Source organism: Eschrichtius robustus, chromosome 12 (genome assembly GCF_028021215.1).
Source record: "Eschrichtius robustus isolate mEscRob2 chromosome 12, mEscRob2.pri, whole genome shotgun sequence".
NCBI classification, from domain to species: domain Eukaryota; kingdom Metazoa; phylum Chordata; class Mammalia; order Artiodactyla; family Eschrichtiidae; genus Eschrichtius; species Eschrichtius robustus.
The window spans coordinates 94560188-94585640 of record NC_090835.1 but is presented as its reverse complement, the minus strand read 5'-3'; the positions used below and the strand labels follow the sequence as shown (position 1 = coordinate 94585640).

Genomic DNA, 25453 nt, shown 5'->3' with positions numbered 1-25453 from the left:
AGGTTTTGAGCACACACAGAAAAATGAGCTGGAGATGTCTGGTTGAAAATGAGAAGCTGGAGATTTCAAAGTTTCTGAAATTTTCATAAACACACAATGAAATAATTTTTATAATACATGCCACCCTATTAACATGAGCTAAACAATCTAAATCATTTAAATATTAGGTAGTGCGGTAAGAGAGGAATGTCTGATTTAACAAAATGTGATTTTTAATGAAAAACTGAAAAGTTTTGAATCTAAACTTTCATAATGAACAGACATGAATCCAGCCCCTAAGTACACTGCACTTCGTAAGACTTTATCATTTAAACAAGATTAAATTACGAGAAACAAAAAACTGCCAAACACAGAAAACAACTTTGAAAAATAATTTCTTTTTACAGTTTGGGAAAAATATTTTTTTCCATATAGATTGGTTAATTTCATTAATTTAAAAATTTATTTCTTCATTCTGTCACATATAAAATTATATAAGGAGAAAAAATGTGAAAAGGAGTGCTAGGATTGAGTACAGTATGAGGGTTTATAGTAAAAATTAATGTTTAATATAATGTCTTAGACCACTACCTTTTACCTTGGACCCCATTAAAGTGTTACATTTACCCAATGGTTCTAAATTTCATAAAGAATGCCAATGTTTCTGTCTATTATATTTAAGTTATATGCATTATATTTCTCTTTTATTCTTTAATTATACAAGTAATACATGCTGATTGTAAAAAATTCTTGCAATCTGTAAGTAAGACACACAGGTATAATCTTTCGCCTCCAATCACACTCTCTTTTCCAAAGTACGTGGTTTTTTTCCTAAAAAGTTATAAGCATTTTTGAGCAAAGATCTGTGATGTGATTTGTGAAGAATTTTTTTCCAAAAGTCATCTATTATCTTTTCATGCCTTAGCACAATTTTCAATTGCTCAAAAACATGTTGATATTACTTGCTTCTATTTACGTCTCATTTACTTTTCTATAAATAGATATAACTTTTCAATAAGGTAGTCAATTCCCCAACTTTTATGTCGTTCTTCAAAAGCATCAACCTTCTCCAGACAATGAATATCGCACACTGAACCTGAAACAAAAAGAAAGTGTGACAAGTTAAAACTTTATGAAGAATGCAACCAGTTCTAAAAACATATCAGATGATTTTAAAAAGAGTGTGTACTGAAGATCTTTTCTTTCTTTTTAACGAACACGGGGAAATAAATATTAAGGGTAAAATTTCTGAGCTCTGAATTGTTATTATCGCTTATAACTCCTAAGAGCTAAAATAAACATACCATCTCTCTAGAAGAATTCAGATGTCTTTAACATAAGCATACCATTTAGCTAAAAAGTCCTATTACAGAGATGGGTTCCTTTTTTGGATATAATAGTCTCCAATTAAATGGCTTCTGACTTTTAAATTTTATATACTTCTAGATATTAATAGTTTGCTAATAGCTCAAAACAGTTAACTGTTTACTTTATTTCAAAAGTTACAGCACATGTCTGTAACTTACCAAACAATGTTTTAATTTCAGCATCCGGAACGTAAAATGGTGGACCTAAGTAAAAGAGAAACATGGTGAAGAATAAATTCTAATAGATCTAATTGTAAAGAGAAATAAATTCTCAGGGCCCACTTCTCAGCTTATTTCCAATGACCTTGGTATACACATTCCATACATAACTCAATTATCCAAATAGGTGAGGATGTGACAGGTTCTTCTGCTTCTTCTTTTGCACATCTGATACCAAAGACTGGCTTACTGAGGGGACTGGTAATGTTAGATGCCCATCTCCAGCTTACATGAGATGGCTGAGTCAGCCTTGGAACCTGGGAACAGGAAAATCAGAGTGGAGTTCATGAACAAATTCCCTTGGGGCTTCCTGCTTCCAGGGTATAGATTTTCTACCACTCCTGTACTTACCCTCATCCTACAAACTCTGCCCACTTTGCTGTGGGCCATTTACTTTAGAAGAAACAGCTTCTGCCCCTTCCTAGAAGGGAATTCTTAGCCTCCACCCCAGACAAGGCCTGTTCTATCTTCCTCCTACAGGCCCTTCCTTAGGCCTACTGTTCAGGAAGGGAACTTACATCACATTCGCAGAGCTGACATCTGTTTCCCTTATTTTCTATTTCCATCTGATTGTCCCAGACTTAATTATGGACACTAGGTCTCATCTTTTAATGAGTTTTTAAGATCTGACTTATTCAAGCAGAAAAAAATACTAACACAGATATTTATAAAACAAAGCACTTTTTTAAAAAGGCTCAATTAAAAATCAAATAGGGTATTTTAAAAATTAAAAGTCTATGTAGGGCTTCCCTGGTGGCGCAGTGGTTAAGAATCTGCCTGCCAATGCAGGGGACACGGGTTCGAGCCCTGGTCCGGGAAGATCCCACATGCCACGGAGCAACTAAGCCCGTGTGCCACAACTAATGAGCCTGCACTCTAGAGCCCGCGAGCCACAACTACTGAAGCCTGTGTGCCCTAGAGCCCGCGTGCCTCAACTACTGAGCCCACACGCCACAACTACTGAGCCTGCGCACACTCTAGATCCCGTGCTCCGCAACAAGAGAAGCCACCGCAATGAAAAGCCCGCAAACCGCAACAAAGAGTAGCCCCCGCTCGCCGCAACTAGAGAAAGCCCGCGGGCAGCAACGAAGACCCAACACAACAAAAATAAATAAACAAACAAATAAATAAATTTATTAAAAAAAAAAAAAAAGTCTATGTACTTGGATTTCACTTCTTCCTGAAAAGCCACGACTTAAAGATCAGGCTTTGCAACAAAAAGAATAAAACACCTAGGATTAAACCTACCTAAGGAGACAAAAGACCTGTATGCAGAAAACTATAAGACACTGATGAAAGAAATTAAAGATGATACAAATAGATGGAGAGATCTACCATGTTCTTGGATTGGAAGAATCAACACTGTGAAAATGACTATACTACCCAAAGCAATCTACAGATTCAATGCAATCCCTATCAAACTACCACTGGCATTTTTCACAGAACTAGAACAAAAAATTTCACAATTTGTATGGAAACACAAAAGACCCCAAATAGCCAAAGCAATCCTGAGAAAGGAAAACTGAGCTGGAGCAATCAGGCTCCCTGACTTCAGACTATACTACAAAGCTACAGTAATCAAGACAGTATGGTACTGGCACAAAAACAGAAATATAGATCAATGGAACAGGATAGAAAGCCCAGAGATAAACCCACGCACATATGGTCACCTTATTTTTGATAAAGGAGGCAAGAATATACAATGGAGAAAAGACAGCCTCTTCAATAAGTGGTGCTGGGAAAACTGGACAGCTACATGTAAAAGGATGAAATTAGAACACTCCCTAACACCATAAACAAGAATAAACTCAAAATGGATTAAAGACCTAAATGTAAGGCCAGACACTATAAAACTCTGAGAGGAAAACATAGGCAGAACACTCTATGACATAAATCACAGCAAGATCCTTTTTAACCCACCTCCTAGAGAAATGGAAATAAAAACAAAAATCAACAAATGAGACCTAATGAAACTTAAAATCTTTTGCACTGCAAAGGAAACCACAAACAAGACGAAAAGACAACCCTCAGTATGGGAGAAAATATTTGCAAATGAAGTAACTGACAAAGGATTAATCTCCAAAATTTACAGGCAGCTGAGGCAGCTCAATATCAAAAAAACAAACAACTCAATCCAAAAATGGGCAGAAGACCTAAGTAGACATTTCTCCAAAGAAGATATACAGATTGCCAACAAACACACGAAAGAATACTCCATATTATTAATCATTAGAGAAATGCAAATCAAAACCACAATGAGATATCATCTCACACCAGTCAGAATGAATGGCCATCATCAAAAAATCTACAAACAATAAATGCTAGAGAGGGTGTGGAGAAAAGGGAACCCTCTTGCACTGTTGGTGGGAATGTAAATTGATACAGCCACTATGGAGAACAGTATGGAGGTTCCTTAAAAAACTAAAAATAGAACTACCATACGACCCAGCAATCCTACTACTGGGCCTATACCCTGAGAAAACCATAATTCAAAAAGAGTCATGTACCACAATGTTCACTGCAGCTCTATTTACAATAGCTAGGACATGGAAGCAACCTAAGTGTCCATTGACAGATGAATGGATAAAGAAGATGTGGCACATATATACAATGGAATATTACTCAGCCATAAAAAGAAACGAAACTGAGTTATTTGTAGTGAGGTGGATGGACCTAGAGTCTGTCATACAGAGTGAAGTAAGTCAGAAAGAGAAAAACAAATACCGTGTGCTAACACATATATATGGAATCTAAAAAAAAAATGGTTCTGAAGAACCTAGGGGCAGGACAGGAATAAAGACGCAGACGTAGAGAATGGACTTGAGGACACAGCGAGGGGGAAGGGTAAGCTGGGACGAGGTGAGAGAGTGGCATGGACATATACACGGTACCAAATGTAAAACAGATAGCTAGTGGGAAGCAGCCACATAGCACAGGGAGATCAGCTTGGTGCTGTGTGACCACCTAGAGGGGTGGGATAGGGAGGGTGGGAGGGAGACGCAAGAGGGAGGAGATATGCAGATATATGTATATGTATAGCTGATTCACTTTGTTATACAGCAGAAACTAACACACCATTGTAAAGCAATTATACTCCAATAAAGATGTTAAAAAAAAAAAGGTCAGGCTTTAATGTTCAAACACATTTAAATGAATCCAGAAGAAAACATCCCTTTTACACATTCAAAACAAATAGTTATTTTTAAAATGCAATAAATTATAAAGTTCCAGAAATTAAAAACAGCAATAGTTTAGAGATTTTCCTGCACACCCTTACCTCCCCACATCCACATCTCACCCCATCCTCCTGTGAGGATGTATTTGTAGGCATCAGCCCAATACATCCCATCCCCACCACCATGGATGACACAGACTGCATGTATATCAGCAGTATGCCTCACATGAGATAAATTAGGAGAAAATAATGCTATCCAAGTCATAGAATTAAATCAGGAAACAAGGCAACTGGAAAAAGAACAAGAAACTTTACCTGCATGTTTAGTTGGATCGTAAGAAAAAACAGACAAGAGGTACTGAAATCCAGTTCTTGTTAGGGACAACATTATATCTGCATAGCTGAAAAGAACATAAAAAGGCATGTGTTACATTTCTTTACAAAGAACGAGAGGCAGGGAGGGAAGCCAGCTTTTCCTTTCATCTCTATTACTGAGTTTAACTCTCCTAAAAAATCACATGAAGTAGATTCTCATTCTAAAAAGCTAGAAATGGGCTCAGCTAATGATGTTACCTGCCTAAGCTGGGAAATAGCGAAGGATGGGAATCCAAAGGAGGCCTGGTTCTTGAGCCCATCAGACCAGAAGATGTCAAATTAAGCAGAACAGAGGCTCCATCCAATGTGATGTGGTCCCCGGAGGCCCATCAGCTTTGAACGTTAATTTCCCGAAGCACTGCCAGTTTTGGGGCAGTGGTTCCCAGACCCGGCTGGTATCAAGATTACCTGGGCACCTGCTGGAAGAAGAGATGCCCGAGCTTCATTCATCCCAAGACTGAGTCAGTAGGTTTGCTGTGGGGCCTGGGATGCTGCAGTTTAACAAATATCCTGGGTGATGGGGTCGTCACCGGGGGCACGGGTAAGATACAAAACAGAATCCCTTTCCTCTCTTTAGTTGGAGAGAGATAAGACTAATAAACAGGCCAAAATTCAAGGTACTATGACATTACAGTTCTGCAAGGGTGGCATAAACTCTGAGTGCTACGGCAACTATCCTTTGGAGTAGGTGTCCTGAGGAGCAGGTGACGCCACTTCCCAGCCGTGTCTGATGGGTTCAAAGTGGGGACCTGCCCTAACAGGGCCCATCAGCAGACAGACCAGGAGCCAGGCCTGGGTCTGGTACAGAATGATGAGTTGGACCAATCAGATAACTCCGCTGGGAAACTGAGTTAAGACATCCAAAGAGGAGCTGCTAGTTCACTGTGGTCATTGGACCAAACGCTGGAGTTTCTGTGCTGGGTGGAGGCTGGAGCTGAGGAGGCTGAGGGCTGTGAGTCAGATGTCTGGGAACAGGAGTGGGTAAGCAGAGGAAGCTGAGTGCTGAGGTAGGAGGGCAGAGGAGACACGCACAGGGAGGTAAGAGGCCATGAGAGACAGACAGACAGACAGAGGTGGACGAGCTGCACAGCTCTGAGTGAGGAGCCTTGGCTCTTTCCACAGGGCCCGGCTGTGCTGCCATCCCTGTCCAGAGCCCTGGGAGAAGTCAGGGAGGCTGTCCTGCATGGGGATTAGGAGTACGGACTCTGCAAGGTCCCCGAGCTCAAAGTCCAGCCCCTCTGCTTACGGGCTATGTAAGCTTGACAAAGTCTTAACCCCTCTGTGCCTCAGTTTTCTCATCTGTAAAATGGGGATAAAACTAGTAACCAACTCACAGGTGGTTGTGAGAATTCAACGAGTGCACACACATAAAGTGCTTAGAACACTGGTACGTGGTAAATGCTCGGGTCAGTAGCTTATTCCGTTAGCATCCTCAACATAAACTCCCTTAAAACTTGAGCTGGCTTGAGCCGGTCACTCTTCCTTGCAAGTGAAAGAACCAGACCTAAGCAAACTTCTGAGCAGAAACCTTTACTTTTTAACTTTGGATTCTTGTTCTTAAGAAAGGAGGGACTTGCTGTCCCGATGAGGCGATCAGTCAGACAGGTTTGGCAGGGTTTCAGAGGACTCACAGGCATCCTTCCTCTTGGAATGTGGACTTTCTCTCTCAACCCGTCTCAAAAAATTCAGAAAAATGAGAGGTATGATTGATGGTAGGCAAGAAACCTGAGAGTCACAGCAGAGACCACATCAGTTCTCGCCCATGTGTAATCTCAGCAGGAAGACACCCTGTACTGATGGCAGGACTGGGAAAAAGCACTAAGTACCTTAAATGCTAAGATAAAGTCATTTATCTTCCTAATGGCTCAAAATAAGCAGTTATTCTGGAAACAAAGGCCAGTGTTCTCTGGCATTCTTGGGGCTGTGACAAGACACACACACACACACACACACACACACAGACACACACACACACACACACACACACGGGCCTGGAAGGGGAGGAAAGAGAATAGGGGGATCAGGAAGACAGAGTCTGTGACCAAACTAGAACTAGAGTCTCCAAGAGCTCTGGAGGGGCCTCATGACTCTTTCTTACCATGAACTAAACAGTTCAGAGGCCACTTAGATGGCCTTTATTTCTAGGACAGAGGAGGCGATGGTGGCTGGTGGGAAACAGTGTATTTTCCTTGCTTTGAGTCAGGTTTGTTTTCACTCATTTACTCAACAAATATTTATTAAGCTCCTATTATGTGCTAAAATTTTATATACATATATATTTATATTTATAATTATGTCAGATTATATCATTATCTATAAAAATTAAGCCAGATGGTGGAGAAATAACTGAACACAAGGTGCACGGTCTGTAGAGTGAGCTTTGTGATTTCGGGTTTGCTCCCCACCGCCTTGTGGATCTGAGCGACGCAACCAAAGCCTGCAGAGAGACTAACCTCGAGGAAGAGGCTGGACAACCTTAGGGAGTGGGGAACACCTACAATCTTAGACACTCAGCAGAACTGAGTTGAGTGTATAAATGTGGTGTTTTATGGAGACGCAGAAGTCACAGGTGATACTTTTGAGTTGATGACGGACACTGATGTCACACGGGAAATGCCGAGCAGACACCGGATATGGGATGTGGGTGTTTGGGAGAAAGAACAGAGCTGGAAATACAGAAACAATAAGGGCCAATACCATGTGCGACTTGTTCAGTTATTTCCCCAACATCATGTGTATTTAGACATAGTAGGAAATTAATGTGTATTTGTTGAATACCAGAACGAAAGTAATAGGAGAACTGAAGCAATCTTTGAAGGAGCAAGTACAGGAGAGAGGACGGCACAGTCTCGCTGAGGATGGTCCTTCTGGGAATGATGACTTCTAGGCATGTGAGGAAGGTGAGGGTCCCAGAGAAGAGAGAAAGGAGGAATGGTGTCAGATAGAAAAGGGGAAAAGGAGTGTGAATTATCACCAGAGGAAAATATATATTAAGAGGACGTGGGACTTCCTTGGTGGTGCAGTGGTTAAGAATCCACCTGCCAATGCAGGGGACACGGGTTCGAGCCCTGGTCCGGGAAGATCCCACATGCCGGGGAGCAACTAAGCCCGTGCGCCACAACTACTGAGCCCACGTGCCATAACTACTGAAGCCCGCACGTCTAGAGCCTGTGCTCCGCAACAAGAGAAGCCACCACAAGAAGAAGCCCATGCACCACAACGAAGAGTAGCCCCCGCTCGCCGCAACTAGAGAAAGCCCTTGCGCAGCAACGAAGACCCAGTGCAGCCAAAAATAAATAAAATTAAATCTTTTTCAAAAAAAACAAAGAGGATGTGGCAATGTTTAATTAAAATAAGATTAGGTTTGGCAACAAGCCTTACTCACCAAACAATTCTTTTTTTTTTGGCCCGCGTGCAGCATGCGGGATCGTAGTTCCCCAACCAGCTATTGAACCCCCTGCGCCCCCTGCCGTGGAAGCTCGGAGTCTTAACCACCGGACTGCCAGGGAAGTCCCAAACAATTCATTTTTAAAAAGAGAAATTTCATTTCACTGATGTGTTGAGTCTGCCTCCATACAACTAAGTAATTCAGTATTTATGTGTTACACCCAAGTAAGTCTGTGAATGATATTTGGGTTGGAAAGTACACAGGAGGGGTCACATTTTACTCAGTATACTTTCTCATATTTTAATTTTATTTTCTAATAAGACCAGGTACAAAAGAATGGTCACCCAAAATATCTAGATCAAAAGCTCTAATACAATAGCAGCTAATATTTAAACAGTCATTTAGGGTCAACACAGTACTTGTTACACGTGTCATTTCTTTTCATTCCCACAACAACCGTGTGAGGGGGCCTAGTCATGGGCGTGACTTTAAAGCCAAAGTCCGTGGGTCTGAATCTCAATTCTGTCACGTACTTGCTGCTGCACTTTGGACAAGTAACTTAACCTCTTTGACCTTAGTTTCCTCATCTGTAAAATGGGAATAATGATAGCCTAATACCTCACAGGGTTGCTTGGTGGATAAACTATGTTCTTTCACGTAAGGTATTTTAAGAAAGCCTGGCACATGGCAAGAGCTGAACAAGTATTACCTGGTACTCTCAATGGAGGTGGTGAGGGTGGTATTAGTAGAAAAATTACAGTTTTGCAGAGGAGTAAACTAAGGCGTAGAGAAGTTGAATTCTTTGACCAGGGCAACACAGCTTAGAAGTGACAGAGCCACAAGCCTTGCACCCATGTCCCCGTGGCCAAATCCTATACTTTTTAGACCAAGATGCTATTGGATATAGGTCTTCTAATTCCAAATACAATAAGCTATTTCAAACTAGTAGAAGTCTAGTAATCTTCTGGAAACCAGAAAAAGTACAATATACTATATTAAGGAGGCTAAAAAAGGGGAAAAAAACAACATAATTAAAGGAACCAAATCACTAACCGTTTGCGATCACCTGGATTAATAGCGACTAATGCTCCTCTATCCCAAATTCTGTCAAATTTGCCAATATTTGCTCTACCAGAAAGAAAAAGATAAAAAAATTTATGTAAGAAAAATAAAATCTTTAACAAGACAGTGTTCCCCATGGCACATGTCAGAACCTCACCAGCTGTTAAGGAACTGGGATCTCACATCTGCTTTTCCTCAGAGTCTCTAGGGATGTGCTGGTGTGTGTGTGTGTGTGTGTGTGTGTGTGTGTGCGCGTGCGTGTGTGTGTGTGTGTGTGTGTGCGCGCGCATGTGTAGCTGTCCATCTCCTCCTAGTTCTAGGAGCTGGTGGCAGCAGCTTGGACTTGGGGGCACAAAGGAGGAACAAGGGACAGTTTGAGACAACTCTCCTCCCAGCCCCTGGAACAGGTATCAGGGACTTTTAGGAGATGAGCTCTCACCTCCGTCCACACCCTGAAATGCATTTCTGTTACAGACACAGGTGTGAAGTGGAAGACAATTCCTTGCTCTCCCCTCCTTTTCCCTACCTTCCTAGGGTCATAATAATTTTTCCAGAGCTTAGCAGCTACCCAAGGGCAAAGATATCAACTGTGAAGACATACATGCTGCAGTTAAAAATAACTGCAGAACAGAGACTCAAATCAGTGCTTCATGGGTGCTACTGAAAGGGAATAAGAGTGATAAAAAGACCCTCAGCCCACCCCAGCATTGCCCAGCAAACACTCAAGTTTTTAAAAGTGCAGAGGTAGACATCAGTCCTACCTGGGAAGATCAAAAAGACTGCAACAGTACAATGAGATGTTCCCTGAAGAACTCTGCAATGAAAAAGTCAAGAAAAAAAAAATTCCACTTAATTAGGAGGTACTTGAATGGTCAAGGAAAAAAAAGAGCGGCAAAGCAGCGCATGGGTGGTAGAGAAAGAACGTGTAATTAAACATAAAGAACATAATTTCACAGCAAATAATTTTTTTAGACATCTTACTTTAAAGTTTTATTTTTTGGGGACTTCCCTGGTGGTCCAGTGGCTAAGACTCCGCGCTCCCAGTGCAGGGGGCCCGGGTTCGATCCCTGGTCAGGGAACTAGATCCCACATGCCACAACTAAGAGTTCACGTGCTGCAACTGAAGATCCTGCATGCCGCAACTAAGACCCGATGCAGCCAAATAAATAAATAACATTTTAAAAAAACACTAATCTATAAAAAAAATTAATTTTTATTTTTTAAATTTTGAAATAAATATGGACCATGCTGCAGAGAATTTATAGAATAAAGAAAAAACCTGCATGCCACCCTCTGAACACAGTGATTTTAATCATTTTGGTGAATTCCTCTCCATCTTTCCCCCCTCACTTCCTGCACCTTGCAACCTATGCAAATATTTTTTTAACTGAAAATAAAATACAATTTTACTGAAAATAATTTTTAATGGGACTTTTTAAAATTAAAAACCTGTATGGGGTTCTTTTGGATCAACTCAAAAAGGAAAATCAGATTGGTTAATCCTGAATATCAGTTAACTATTACTCATTTTGGAGCTTGTTATATTTTAGCAATGTTTACTTTAGCAAAATCCTAATATTTTGACCCCCTAATGACAAGTATACACCTCAATCAATTACCAGGAAGACTGAGAGAGAAAGGGCAGACATTTTAAGAGTTACTCATGAAAAGTGCAGTTGCATTGACTCCCCAATGTCCTCTCTTTCATTCACTGACTGATGAGCATTTATTTCCTGAGCACCTTGTAGACAGGACTAGCCCAAGTTCTAGATACTGCAGTGAATTTGACAGTCTCTGACCCCAGTGAGGACACCCCGGTGGAGCAGAGAGGTGTGGGAACAAAGAACCATCACGGTACAGAATGGTCTGTACTGTTCTGGTTGTGTGCCCAGAACTGTGGGAACAGAGCAGACAGAGCAGGGAACTCACTGCCCGAGCACCAGGAAAGGCGGAACAAAAGGTGGCCGAAGAACTGGCTGGATGCATCTGCTGACATCACAGGCATGGGACATGAGAAGTCTGGGAGGTGGGGGGAGGAGCAGGGTAGGAGATGTACTTCAGGATGTGAAAACGTTGGATTTTATTCTGAAATAAGGTGCAACAGAGGTGGGCGGGTCTTTGAAGACCAGTCTGGAAGCACAGTGGGGGTCAGCCCTGAGAGGAAGGGGCCTGGAGGCAGGGAGAACAGCCCGTGAAGCTTAACTTTGGCTGCAGATTGGAATCACCTAGGAGCTTTAAATAGACCTGATGCTAGGCCCCATCTCTAGAGGTTCTGACTGAATTAGCTGGAGGCAAGGCCTTGGCACCAGGAATTTTAAAAGATCCACAGATAATTTCAAATGTGTCACCAGGGCTGAGAACCGCTGCTCCAAGGAGTCTGGAAGAGGACTAGACTCTCCGGACGGAGCAAACAGGAATTCTTAGATGATCTAAGAATGGAGTGGGAGGAAGCTGTAAAATAAAGTCCTATTAAGTTTCCTAGTGACCTGAGCAATTAATTTCAATATTTAGAAAAGAGAGTGCTTTGCGAGAGACCAAATGTACAGACAGATGGTGGCCAGGCCACATCTGGTAAGAGAGCTCGGACCCATAACCTCTGCAGCAACTAGCCAGGGAAGCCTAACCACAGCCTTGCAGGGCGTGGTCAACGACTGCCCGTCTCCCTGATTTTCTTTTTTTTTTTTTTTAAAGTTTATTTTGGTAGATGGTGTTTATTTATTTATTTATTTTTATTTTATGGCTGTGTTGGGTCTTCGTTTCTGTGCGAGGGCTTTCTCCAGTTGTGGCAAGCGGGGACCACTCTTCATAGCGGTGCGCGGGCCTCTCACCATCGCGGCCTCTCTTGTTGTGGAGCACAGGCTCCAGACGCGCAGGCTCAGTAATTGTGGCTCACGGGCCCAGTTGCTCCGCGGCACATGGGATGCTTCCCAGACCAGGGCTCGAACCCATGTCCCCTGCATTGGCAGGCAGATTCTCAACCACTGCGCCACCAGGGAAGCCCCCGTCTCCCTGATTTTTACGCCTCCCCTCCACCCCTACTCCTCTCTTCTAGCTCAAAATCAAATACGCTTCCCAAACCAGTCACAAGGGATGCCGCTTCTAGTTAGCCAACAGCACCAGAAGCCTTCGCATTTTTCTCTAGAAAGCTTTCCCACCCCCCTGCCAGGCTTTGAGCCTCTGACAAATGCAGTTGTCGACTCCCTCTGAATTGACAGCCTCTGCTTGTTCTCATTTGGGTGGTTTCTGTTTATTTCCACATTATAACCCCAAGCTAGCGAAGCAGTTCCACTGGATCATTCTGGTCGCAGGAGGAGGACAACTCCCAAATCTATCATTTCCAGCCCAAATGCTTGGCGCATGCTTCAGAGACGTTTGCCAGTTACCCCTTTATCATGCCACAGGTCTCTTAAACTCATCTCCAGAACAAAACTCATTTTCTCTGCTCCTCAACTTGCTTCTCCTTTATTCTCTGCCATCCAACCAGTCATCTGAGCTGGAAGTGTGAACTCACCACCCCCTGGATTCCCATTCAATTAATCACTAGATCCTCCCAGTTTGACACCCTAAACATCGTTTTAATCTATCTGTTCCTCTAAGTGCCCCATCACTCTCCCGGTGCAGCCCTTCAGGATCTCTTTCCTGGACCACTGCTCACAACCTCCTATCTGGTCTCTTTGCCAGGAGGCTACTGCCCTTCAAACTCACTTCCCTTGAGGCCACAAGGGTGGTTGGTCACAAAAGAAAATCTGGCTGTGTCACGTTCAGGTACCAGCTTTACAGGACATCTGGACTGGATGAACTGACTCTCTGCCTGTCCTAGCCCTGTCACCACACTTCAGGAAGCTCCCCCAGGCTGGGTTAGGAAACATTCCTCTCTGTTCCCTTAATACCCCGTGTCATTACACTTAGCTCCGTGTATGACAAATAGCCTCCTCTGTTTCTCTTCTTTCCTAAGCTAAGCGATTCTTTAGGGCAGGGACTGTGTTTTCATCTCTGCAGTGTCTTTTGCAGGGTGTGGCACAGGACAGGTTCTCAGAAACACCTGTTTATAAGTTAAAAATCAAACAAACCCAAACCAAAAACACGACAAATAAGCTTTGACCTTGGCTTTTATATATATTTGTTCACATCTAGCTACTGTCTATCTTTTTACGCTCCTTACACTATAAAATATCGAGGTGAATCTGGTGATAAAGTGGGGTCATCTGACACTTGTATAGTATCCTCACTTACTCATGCTGAGAAAAACCTTCTGGGGGTATGGAAATAACTATTTACCAAAATCAAAACACACCTTGAATACTTTGGCTCCAGGAATTTCCATAATTTGTTCTTCTGAGTACGAAAGATTCTGCTCCGTAAAAAATTCCCGTATCCCAAGTTCACTGATTTCCACACCAACTACACTGTGTCCTCGGTCTGCAAACCTGCATAAAATCATATAATTACACTTAAATTTTTATTTTAAATACAGTACTAAGTAAAAGGATATATACCAATAAGCATACATTTTCCTGAATTTTCAGGGATTTATTTGAATTCAGACTCACAATGTTTCACAGAACATGTAGATACACAGAAAGTGGAACTACATATTTTCAAACCTTATGCTATGTGGAATTCTGAAAAAATGATTTATATGACCTTAGGAAAAATTTAAAAGTTCGGAAAATTATACCTTAACATGCTGATTTACTACAAATGGATTTGATTGGAAGAGTTTCTGATTTAAAAGCATCCTGTGAATTAAATATGCTTTTCAAGTTCTCTAAATCAGCTATGTCCATTAAAACTTTCAGTGATGATGGAAAAGTCTATACCTGTGTTGTCCAATCCAGCAGCCACTAACCACATAGGTTATTGAGCCCTTGAGACGTGGCTCGTGTGACTTAGTTTAAACAGCCACGTGGGGCTGGTAGATACCGTACCGGAGCACTCGGCTCTAGAACATTAGCATCCATTTCTATAATAATCTTATAATTTCCACTTACTTACACTAAACCCTATCCAGAAATTTATTTGATTACCATGCGCAAAAGCTTACCAGTATTTTTCTGGTAAGCTTTATAATTACAGAATTCAGTCTTGGGATCTTGGACTTCAAAGAAAACAGCACTAGTGGCACAAATACCCAGGTACAGTATTGATTTTATGTTACATTAAGTAAACACATAAGTCAGTTATGCAACATATGCATTTTTTAAAAATCACACACCATGCAAAATCATGCAGTAAAAATCATGAGGCTTATGGGGAAAATGGGGGTTGGAGTATATTCAGCCATAAACAATTGAAATCTTGCCATTTATGACAACATGGATGGACTGGGGGGCATTATGCTAAGTGAAATGAGTCAGACACAGACAAACAGCTTATAATCTCACTTATATGTGGAATCAAAAGAAAACAAAAAACAGAAATAAGCTCATAGATACAGAGACCAGATTGGTAGTTGCCAGAGGCTGGGGGTGAGCAATGGGTGAAATGGGTGAAGGAAGTCAAAAGGTACAAATTTTCAGTTATAAAATAAATAAGTCACGGGGATGTAATGTACAACATGGTGACTATAGTTAGTAGCATTGTATTGCATATTTTAAAGTTGCTAAGAGAGCAGATTTTAAAAGTTCTTATCAGGCTTCCCTGGTGGCAGAGTGGTTAGGAATCCACCTGCCAATGCAGGGGACACGGTTCGAGCCCTGGTCCGGGAAGATCCCACATGCTGCAGAGCAACTAAGCCCGTGCGCCACAACTACTGAGCCTGTGCTCTAGAGCCCGCGAGCCACAACTACTGAGCATGTGTGCTGCAACTACTGAAGCCTGCGTGCCTAGAGCCCATGCTCCGCAACAAGAGAAGCCACTGCAATGAGAAGCCCGCACACCGCAACTAGGAGTGGCCCCCGCTCACTGCAACTAGAGAAAGCCCACATGCAGCAACAAAGACCCAACACAGCCAAAAAATAAATAAATTAAATAAATAAATTTAAAAAAAAAGAACCAAAAAAATAAAAAAATTAAAAAAAAATAGAAGTTCTTATCACACACAACACTATGTAGTTCTGTAACTATGTATTGATTAACTAGATTTATTGGGGTGATCATTTCACAATATATGTATATACAAATATCAAATCATTATGTTGTACACCTAAAACTAACATAATGTTGTATGTCAATTATACCTTAATTTTTTAAAAGGTTTTTTTTTTTAAGAAAAAGCTGCTGCACATTTGCCATAACTCATCTCTGTGAATCAGGATTTTCTCAATAATATGCAATTAAACAGTATTTAGAAATAAAATGGATTAAATAGTATTTAAGAAAAAAAACTTAGTGCCACATTAAAAAGAAAAAAGACAAGAACCTAATAGACATGGTGGCACAGTTTTACATGTTAAATGGTTACAAAATATATAAATACTACAACATGGCACTTTACCTTGAGAGAGACCTGAACTTTACTTGTAGACTTGTAGGCGTTGGAAGGGCTGCAGCTTTCAATTTATTGTAAAGTAATGGAAGGGGGATTATTAGCAGTCATGGAAAGTTCCAACACTGGCTGTGGATGGCAGCAAGTGGCTCACAGCACATCGAGGTGAACTGAGGTATCTGGGAGATAGCTGAGGTTTGTGCATGGGTGCATTTTGTCTATTTATACACGGTTTAGTAGAGCTGGGTGCTGTTATCTGCTTTCACCTCATGTTTCTTGCAGACAATATTACATATAAGCAGATGTGAAATTCAAACCATGCTCAAATTGTTCCTTAATGTATCAGTGGAGTTAGAATGCAATTAGCATTTTCAAAACAATTGAACAATAGCAGAACTGATGGTACCTATTTCCTACACAAGAGGACACACTTTCAATGTGGTCAGAACATGAACTGTTTATAGTTCCAAAACATACATATTAATAACTTGTCTTTCACATTTCCTGGGAAATTTGTAAGTTAACATACATGGAATATTTTTTTTTATTCTCCATACATTTGTTGAAGTTATAAAATATAACAAAAGAGTTACCCAAACCAGCTGAATGGATTTTTACTTCTACTCAACATATGGAAAAATGAACCATAGCCTACTATAGACTGGCATAGGCTGGATTATACTGGAATATATTGCCCTAAAAGAAAACCAAAACCTAAGGAAATGTCTTAAACATTTTATGTTAATGCTTTTGGGCTTCAGCTCATAGTTTATCTATTCACATCTGATATCTGTATAGACCTTAATACACAAATTTGTTACATAAGTGAAAAATCCTCTAATATAATAACTTTTATACAATTACAGTAGCTTAGTTCTGGCATTTTTATTACAAAAGACTTTAGACCCTATATCTTCAACGATCAATCACATTTAATTGGCTGTTTCATCATACCATTTTCTAACCTTGTCTCAAAGCCTCTGCTAGAACTAGGTTGTTATCACTTATGACACAGCAATAAGACAACCTGTTCATAGAGTTAATGTTTTTCTTGCAGGTAGTTTGCGAAGGAATTCTTTCTTCTGGTTCAGTGAGTTGGTTAGGATATAATGTTCTCAATTTCGTGGCCACCCTAGAATCTTAAGCCACAGTAGCCACTCACAAATGCTCTCAGCTACAAGTTGAGGGAGCAGGGGGCTACCGTCCCTGCTCAGAAATCCACTCCCAATGCACGCATGTGCTGTAGTTTGCCCACCTGTATTTATGTAGGGAAGAGAACATTTTTAAGTTACTATATTTTTCATTTACTAATCATTTTCATATATTTTATTTTTCTTTCCTGCTTGACGATCAAAGTTCTCAACGTTCAAGTTTATACATTAATAGTATGTCTTGGCATGTACGATAGCGTCTGTACATTATCATTACAACAAATTCTGTATAGGAAACGATTGCCAGGTTTGTGACTTTAGAGTAACCCATAGTGGCAGTGGCTTGTGAATTAAAGTGAATTCTCTTCACAGAGAATTACTCACAAGAAATACTTCCTTTATCACTGGTTTTATTAGCAATGATTCATGAAAACAAAACCTCCTATGTGCTCGTAGAGGGACGGGAGAGTTGAGTTGAACTGTGGACTATACACGGTTTTGCCAAAAAGCTGTAATTCATTTTGAGCTTTTCTGTCCACCTCTATTTAAAATACCTAAAATTAACTTAGTTACATTCCAAAACCACCTACAAAAACTAAACCATGCACAAAGATGAAGGAAATTTAAGAGGGAAGGCTGGTCCCATCCTCCGCCTCCCCCACCACTTTGGTTGTAGACTAATTCTTTTGCTTAGAAACTCAATACAGAAAGACTAGTTCTCCCCTCTGTTTCTGCACTGTCTTCCTGTTTGAGAGCATTACCTCTATGAACCCATCAGTAATAGTCTACTAAAAATATAGAATCCCTGTGCGTTTCCTGAGAATGGAATTTTTAAAACTTACATCCTATTATTCACCCAAAGTGTTTATCATCAAGACAAGAAAGTATGTTGATGCTTATCCGCTCATACCATTTCATCTCAACTGCTTTTCCACAAAGAGGAAAAAATACCCTCAGTTGTTTCTCGCCTTTAAGAAAAGTATCCAAATGCTTCTTTAATAGCCTGGGGAGAAAAAAAAATTGTTTTAATTAGCCCAAGACACAGAGGAAAGGACTACAATTTTACAATGCTAAGTACCTTTCATGTATTACCTCACTTAATATTTCCCAACAACTTTATGAAGTAGGTAACATTATTCATTAAAATCTCCAGTTTATACATGAAGAAACAGGAAGGCTAAGCAACTTGCTCAGTCAGGTAACTAGTGAGCAGTTAATATGACTCAAACCTGGGGCTTTCCTGATTAGTAATTAAACATAAAAAATTATTTTTTCCTTGGTTGATATGTTTTGAAAATGTATACGTGCGTGTGTGTGTCTTCTAAGGCCAGCTACATGACAGAGAGAATTCATACAATGGTTCTAGGATGATACCCCAACTATTACTTAGTGTGCAAATGTAATCATAATAATGATGTCCCCTGGGCAGTCAGGGTGGCTGCCTGGAAGAAGGAACATCTGTCACGACCACTTTACTCAGCACTGACCCATCTTTATTGCTGCTGCTTCGAAGCCCACTACTACTACTACTATTACATTGCTTAGCATTCAGCTCACTTATTAGTTTCTCTCAACTTCTCTTCTTCCACCATATAGATAATACTTTAACATTTGAACACATGCTATTGGAAAGCAAAGTCAGAACACCACCACTTTTCAGTATAAAGAGATGCCAGCATTAACATAGCTTGAGCATCTGCATATGTATAAACATGTATGCCCAACAAATAAATGTTATAGGGGATTCAAAAAAAGACATATTTCATAAATCCAAGACGTCATCAACTGTAAGTCACGCCATTATTTATACTCCATGGGAAGAAATATCACTGCCAATTCAACTACGACATGCCACAGAGGCATCCTGATTTCAGAGATGCTCCAATGTGAAAAACTAAAAATGTGCATCTTAAAATCAAATAATGGGTATCTATATTATTACTTCTATTTCAAAAGTCAGCTTCTGATAGAGCATTTCTGTTATAGACCAACATTTGATATAAAGAAATGTAAACGTTTCTTACTGATGTCCTTGTTCTTGGTGAAATGCAATTTTGTGATTCACCCACTTTTCTTGCCATTCTTCCAGAGTTAGCACTCGGTTTTTCTGTACCTCAGTGTCGGGGTACTCTTCAACATCAAGTACTGTTCTTGTATTAGCCATGGTTTTGTAGATAGCTTTGACTCAGAAACAGATGTCTCCAATGCCTAAGTGGAAAATGTTTGCCAGGTTGTCACTTAAGTGCATTTCAATTCTATTGATGAATGAAGTAAAAACCTATTATTCTCAGCAGTACGGCTTTTATTTTATTTTTAATTAATTAATTTATTTATTTTTGGCTGTGTTGGTTCTTTGTTGCTGCTTGCGGGCTTTCTCTAGTTGCAGTGAGCGGGGGCTGCTCTTCGTTGCGGTGTGCGGGCTTCTCACTACAGTGGCTTCTCTTGTTGCGGAGCACGGGCTCTAGGCGCGAGGGCTTCAGTAGCTGTGGTTCACGGGCTCTAGAGCGCAGGCTCAGTAGTTGTGGCACACGGGCTTAGTTGCTCCACGGCATGTGGGATCTTCCAGACCAGGGCTCGAATCCGTGTCCCCTGCATTGGCAGGCAGATTCTTAACCACTGTGCCACCCGGGAAGTCCCAGCAGTATGGCTTTTAAAAAATATTTCAATATTCACGGAAAAGCTATACAAAAAATTACTTTTCAGTGAGTCTGATGGTAGAGGCACACCTCATAATACACATTAGGAAAGAGCTTTAAATAAATTGAATTACATCTTAGAGTAAAAGAATTTAAGTTTAAAAAAGAAAGAGGACAAAAAAAAAAAAAACAGGCATTATAACTTTTGTAAGCTTAGAATCTTTCCTAGCATCTCACTCTTTAATTTTTAAAATTTCCTTTAATGTTTACTTCCTATTTTTTTAATCAATGTTATAATGCACTCAATTCAAAGAGTCCAGCAGAGTGATGAAAGCAGCAGTCCCCATTTCCAATGAGAGACAAACATCTTTAACTCTTTTAGCTGAATCTTGAAATATAACTCAAATAGCATGCTTATTTTGTATCTTCTTAATTTTTTATTTCTAGGAAGCATCTAGAAAAGATAAGCATTTAGTCCTCTTTCAACTTTCCAACACACACACACCACCTTCTCATTTTTCCTATCCTTTCCATATAGATATAGCATATTCGTGATTAAACATTTCAAGTTCACATTATTATGACTAGGTAAATACTATTCACAGGTAAGCCATATAGAATTCTATGATTACTTTTTCTTTTCTGTACAACTTTTTATTCTATAGTTAATAACTATCTGGCTTTTTCATTTATAAAATTTCCATATATTTATTACTAATTCAACTCTAAGTTCTCCCAGTCTCCTGTCAATACACTCTCAATCTCTTCGGTTATCAGATATCCTATCAATGTCATTTCAGAGAAGAGCCTTCTGACCTGGATGCTGTCTTCTACTGGTACACAGCTAGCCTTCTGCGATCTTTCTTTATCACCATCCTGGAGCCTTCCTTCTTACCTTTTGATGAATCTCCTGTTTCCTTTATTGTCTATTTTCCTTTTTTTGGTTACCACCCTTATATTGGTAAAATACAACCTTCGGCAGCTTTCTGAGAAAGAGTGCGTGAGAGAAAGGGTTTTCAGCAATTTTGCATGTATAAAATGTCTTCACACTATTATTCCCCATCCTCGATGTATAGTTTTGCTGGGTAAGAATTCTTAGTTAGAAAACATTTTCTCTCACAATTCTGAAGAAATCATTCCCTTGCCATCTGGCTTGTAGAGTTACTGCTTAAATTCAAAGACATTTGGATCTTGATATTTTCCATGTGGCCAATATTTTTCTCTCTCTCAAACCTTTTCTTTGCCCCTTAGTTTTTGCAATTTCATAATTCTATGCCTTATCCTGGGTCTACTTTCATCCATCTGGCTGACTTTTAATCTGGAAGCTCATATCCTTCAATTATGGAAAAATTCTTGAATTATTCAGATGATGATTTTGGTCCTTTTTTTCTATTTCTCTTTCTTGGACCCCTTTTTATGGTTGTAGAACCTCCTGACCCAGTGCTCTAAATTTCTCATACTTTTTTCCATTTTCCAACTCTTCACCGTTTTGTCCTATTTTCTGAGAGCCCACCTTATTTTTAACTTTCTACCTTGCTATTTAGTTTTTCTTTTCTGCTCTCAAGTCTTTAATTCTCAAGAGCTCCTTTTTGTTTCTGATGTTCTCTTTTCATTTTATTTTGTTGTTATTTCATGTATAGAATGTATATAATATTTTCCCTTATTTATCTGCATGGTCTGTTACTGAGTCATTTTTTCTGTTGGTTTTGTCTTCTATGTTTCAAACTAGTGACTGTCCTCAAATTCCTAGCAATTCTTATTATCTACTCACATTTAAGAGTAAATACCAAAAAGCTGATTATAAGTTTAAGTTTGTGGATGGGGCTTATTGACTGTAAGTTCACTGTAGGATGATGTGAATAGATATTATCTGGAAACTTAGATGTCATTATCTTTATTTTCTTTGGACTCGTCAGACTTTCCATAGATGGACTTCCCAATTCCCGTTGAAAGTTTGAGTCCTTGGGACCATGGTTCTGTACTCACATGAGAAAAGGATAAAAGTGGGAAAGGGCCCCAGCATTCAGTTTGCCTGTGTTCAATTAATCCCCATATTTTCAGTATGGTACTCCCATCCCCAACTGTGAACTGTATCTTCCCAGTCCAAAGACTGTACCCTCTCCAGGGAATAAACCCCCCAAAGTCTGCTGGTGCAGTGAGGAAGAGATACTTGGTTGCAGGGAATTGGGAAAGGGATCTGGGGACTTAGCCTTTTAGCAACCAGAATTTCAAGCAATCCTCCTAATTTCAACCATACCCTTCCATCTCCCTGAGGTACCTGGTGCTGCTAATTCCTGAGCATTGGGGGATTCTATAATGCAATTAGGATTGCTCATTGGCTTTCCCCATTGCTGGTTTAGAATTTAGCTTTCTTCAGTCTGCAAAATCCTTTATCACTCGTCCATCTGCTTTCTAGGTTTCAAATTTTTATTGCCTTTATCTTCTCTTCTGTCTTCCCTTTATGTCTTTAAAAATCCTGCTGTTGTTTTGGTAGAGTTTCAGGAGGAAGCAAAAGTAGATGCACGGATTCAATATCCCGTCTCTACCCCACAAGTTTGCATTTTTAAATAATTTTCTTATAGCTTTTTTTTTTGGTATGGGGAAATGCACACAAAGGTGTTGACCTACAGAAAAACACACAACATAAGAGTTGTGGGTTTCAATTTTATTCAGGGACCTTACTGAGGACGATAGCCTGGGAGAGAGCCTTTCAGATAGCTCTGAGGAACTGCTCCAAACATATATGTTCCACATGTATAAGATTTTTTTTTTTGACTAGGAAAAACATGTAGTCTAGCATACATCTTGGTAAAAGATTACTGCTAATCACAAAGAATAGATACCTCAAGTTAATGATTTTAGTGATTTCTATGTACAAGAAGATGCAAGAATCTGGGGCCATTGAAATTCTCCCTGAGGCATGCTATCTAGGGGCCGTTTATCCAAAACACAGAATGCCTCACCCTTATTTTCCCTCCTGAAGTCCTAAATCGCCTGGGGTACATCACCCTCTGCAGGGGGTTGTGATTTAACCCTTTGTATAACTGGAGGATGGGCAACACTCTTTGTTCCTTTTTTTCCCCCCCTTTTACAAAGGGAACTGAGAAAAAAGGACATGTGAACATAACTGCAAATCTACCTGAAGGTATGAGGAAAATGTCTGTCCTTTCAACGTGAAATTTGTCATGTAAGGACGATACAACACAATAGTTGTAACATATCCTTTGAGTCATGACTGAAACTAATTTAGTTTGGACTACCAGGCTATTCTTGTTGGAGTTAATTTAATGATTCATCCATGAATCATTATTCATGGAAAAGCAGTTATTCCAGGAAAAGTTCCCTTTATGGCAAAATTTGGCTTCAGTGTGCTTAGGATTTAAGGAGAAGGCACCTCTCTTGGAATTGGGAACACAAATTCACTTCCCAGCAAACATTTGTTAACAAATGGCTTTTGCAAGGCCCTGACGATGTCAAGAGGTGACGCTCAGGGTTTTCTGAGAGGTCAGAGGGAAGTATCTGATGTATTGGGTACAGAAAAGCAAAAGAGAGTTGCAGTTTTCCCATTTCCTCTTTCAGCCAGAAACTTTGGAAGCTGAACTTGAGCCTTCAGAAACAGTTCTCTACTTAAAACAAAAGGGAAGCATAATTTTATCACTGAGCCAGGGCAGCCTGGAATTGTTCAACTCTACCCCTCTTACACAAACTTGAAATATAACTTAACATCATGAATATAACTTAATCACTTCTTAGGTGTTCTCATAGCTTCTCAACCTGTACTTAACTTGTCCACATCCTTTTCTGGAGAAGTAAAAAGTTTCTTTATATTGGGGCTTCCCTGGTGGCGCAGTGGTTGAGAATCTGCCTGCCAATGCAGGGTACACGGGTTTGAGGCCTGGTCCGGGAAGATCCCACATGCCGCGGAGCAACTAGGCCCGTGCGCCACAACTACTGAGCCTGCGCGTCTGGAGCCTGTGCTCCGCAACGAGAAATGCCGCGATGGTGAGAGGCCCGCGCACCGCGATGAAGAGTGGCCCCCGCTTGCCGCAACTAGAGAAAGCCCTCGCACAGAAACGAAGACCCAACACAGCCAAAAATAAATAAATAATAATAAAATTTAAAAAAAAAAAAGTTTCTTTCTATAAGCAAGATAAAAGTGCAAAATTATAGGATTCAGGAAAGGCAAATTTCACAATCATTCTTACCCATACACAGAAATAGCAGATGTGCTAGTTTGGTCGCCCGAGTTCTCCTTGGGTGGACTCCCAACACTGGTTTCCTCCTCACCTTTTCAAAAAAACATGTTTCTGCTTTAGATTTATTTTAAAATTTTGGTAAATTGAAGAATAACTTCCCTAAAGTGCACAAATTTTAAGAGTATGGCTCAGTGAATTTTTATACATGCATACATCTATGCAATTACCATGGAGCAAGACAATATTTACAGCACCCCAGTTCCCTTCACTGTCCCGGCAAGTATTTTTCTTTTCTTAAAATCAACAATACCCGACAATGCTTTGGGGTCACTTTAACCATGGACTCAAAAAGGTCATTCACTACCTGATGTCGTTATTCCCCGTTCCCACTCGGCCCCCTGAGCCCATTTCAGGGCGCGGATGGCTGGGACGCCCCGTTCCGGAATCCGACCACACACTCACACCTAGCAAACGTCCCATTGGTCATCGCACCCTCTCTGCACCCGGCGGAGCCTACCTTGTGCGCTGTCCGTCGCCTGCTGCTGGTTCTGGCGCTGCCGCGGGCCTCGCCGGCTGGGTTCCTAAGCCCCAGGCTCAGCCCGGCTATTGGACCCGCCCCCGGACCCGCCCCTCCCGCGGCGCACAGGCCCCGCCCCCCTCCCCACGCTCCCCGGCTTGCTCAGCGGCGGAAATGGCCAGGGCGGGGCGAGTAGCGCGGCGAAGGCGAAGGCGGGGACCCTACTCCTCCCTCTTCCCGCCGGCTCCTCCCACCCCGGGTCACGTCGTGACAGGGGCGGAAGCAGCGGCGGCGGCGGCCGAGCGGGGGCTGCGGCTCGCGGCGCGGATTCTGCTGTCTTGTGCGCTCGGCGCGCGGCTCCAGAGAGGCGTCCGCAGCCCCGGGCGGCGCGCGAGGTCTCGCCTGCGCTCTGAGGTGGGGGGCACGCGGCTCCGGGGGCGGGCGTGGGGGCGGCGGCGGATTTCGGGTGACAGCTCTGCACAAAGCAGCTTGGCCGGGGTGCAAGCTCTCCTGCCCCTGTGCAGCGCTCCTTGCCCGGGTGGGAGGCGGACCGGTGCCCTCGGGGCTATACCTCCCTCCCTCCCCGGATTGGTAGGGGGTGAGAGGTGGGGATCCCAGCCTGAGGAAAGGGAATTCCCGGGCTGGGGTGTTGCAGCGACCGGGTTCCCCGATTCATCGCGGTGCTGCGGGTTTCTCCTAACCCCCCCTCCCCGCAATATTTCCTTTCTGTACAGCGGTGCCTTCTCGCCGCGACTCCTTGCACGCCTCCAGCGCAAAGGTGAGCCCCGGGAGGCTGTTGCTTCTCCGACTTCGGAGAAGAGACGAGAAAGCTTTTCAGAAAGCGAGGCGGCTGCATCTGGCACAGGGAATGTTGGGGCTCCCTCCTGGGGGCTGTCAGTGCCCTGTCACCTGGGGAGTACCAGCTGCGGGGAATAGGGTGGGGGGACCCACAGTCCGGGAG

At 41.5% G+C, this 25453-nt stretch overlaps 2 protein-coding genes across 6 annotated transcripts in view; one reads left to right on the top strand and one right to left on the bottom strand.

Moving 5' to 3' along the window:
- Nucleotides 1-187: 187 nt before the first annotated feature.
- Nucleotides 188-24580, bottom strand: TPMT (thiopurine S-methyltransferase). Of its 2 annotated transcripts, XM_068558073.1 has the most exons (10): nucleotides 24493-24580; nucleotides 23985-24066; nucleotides 19168-19351; nucleotides 18054-18146; nucleotides 13860-13992; nucleotides 10327-10379; nucleotides 9557-9631; nucleotides 5056-5141; nucleotides 1506-1550; nucleotides 188-1075 (listed from the first exon to the last, which is right to left on the bottom strand). In XM_068558073.1, the coding sequence occupies exons 3-10, from the start codon at nucleotides 19305-19307 to the stop codon at nucleotides 963-965; spliced, it is 738 nt and encodes a 245-aa protein (XP_068414174.1). In that variant the 5' UTR covers nucleotides 19308-19351; nucleotides 23985-24066; nucleotides 24493-24580; the 3' UTR covers nucleotides 188-962. The 2 variants fall into 2 exon arrangements, with proteins under 2 accessions (XP_068414174.1, XP_068414175.1); XM_068558074.1 differs by lacking the exons at nucleotides 188-1075; nucleotides 1506-1550 and adding an exon at nucleotides 1567-1822.
- Nucleotides 24581-24772: 192 nt separating this feature from the next.
- Nucleotides 24773-25453, top strand: part of KDM1B (lysine demethylase 1B) — a 56746-nt gene continuing 56065 nt past the window's right edge. For 2 of the 4 annotated variants that reach the window (XM_068558783.1, XM_068558779.1), the window contains exons 1-2: nucleotides 24773-24906; nucleotides 25227-25270. The gene's annotated coding sequence lies outside the window, so the exon portion shown is untranslated. The remainder of the gene's footprint in view (nucleotides 24907-25226; nucleotides 25271-25453) is intronic. The other 2 variants (XM_068558780.1, XM_068558782.1) reach the window with 1 other exon arrangement.

What these genes read in the sequence shown, in the direction of transcription:
- TPMT (XM_068558073.1), bottom strand. Translation starts at nt 19,307, where the DNA reads ATGGCTAATACAAGAACAGTACTTGATGTTGAAGAGTACCCCGACACT. An exon ending in AGTCTTTTTGATCTTCCCAG is followed by an intron (nt 9,632 to 10,326) that starts GTAGGACTGATG and finishes TCTTTCTGGTAG; the next exon opens with AGCAAATATTGGCAAATTTG. An exon ending in CGATCCAACTAAACATGCAG is followed by an intron (nt 1,551 to 5,055) that starts GTAAAGTTTCTT and finishes TCTTTTACTTAG; the next exon opens with GTCCACCATTTTACGTTCCG.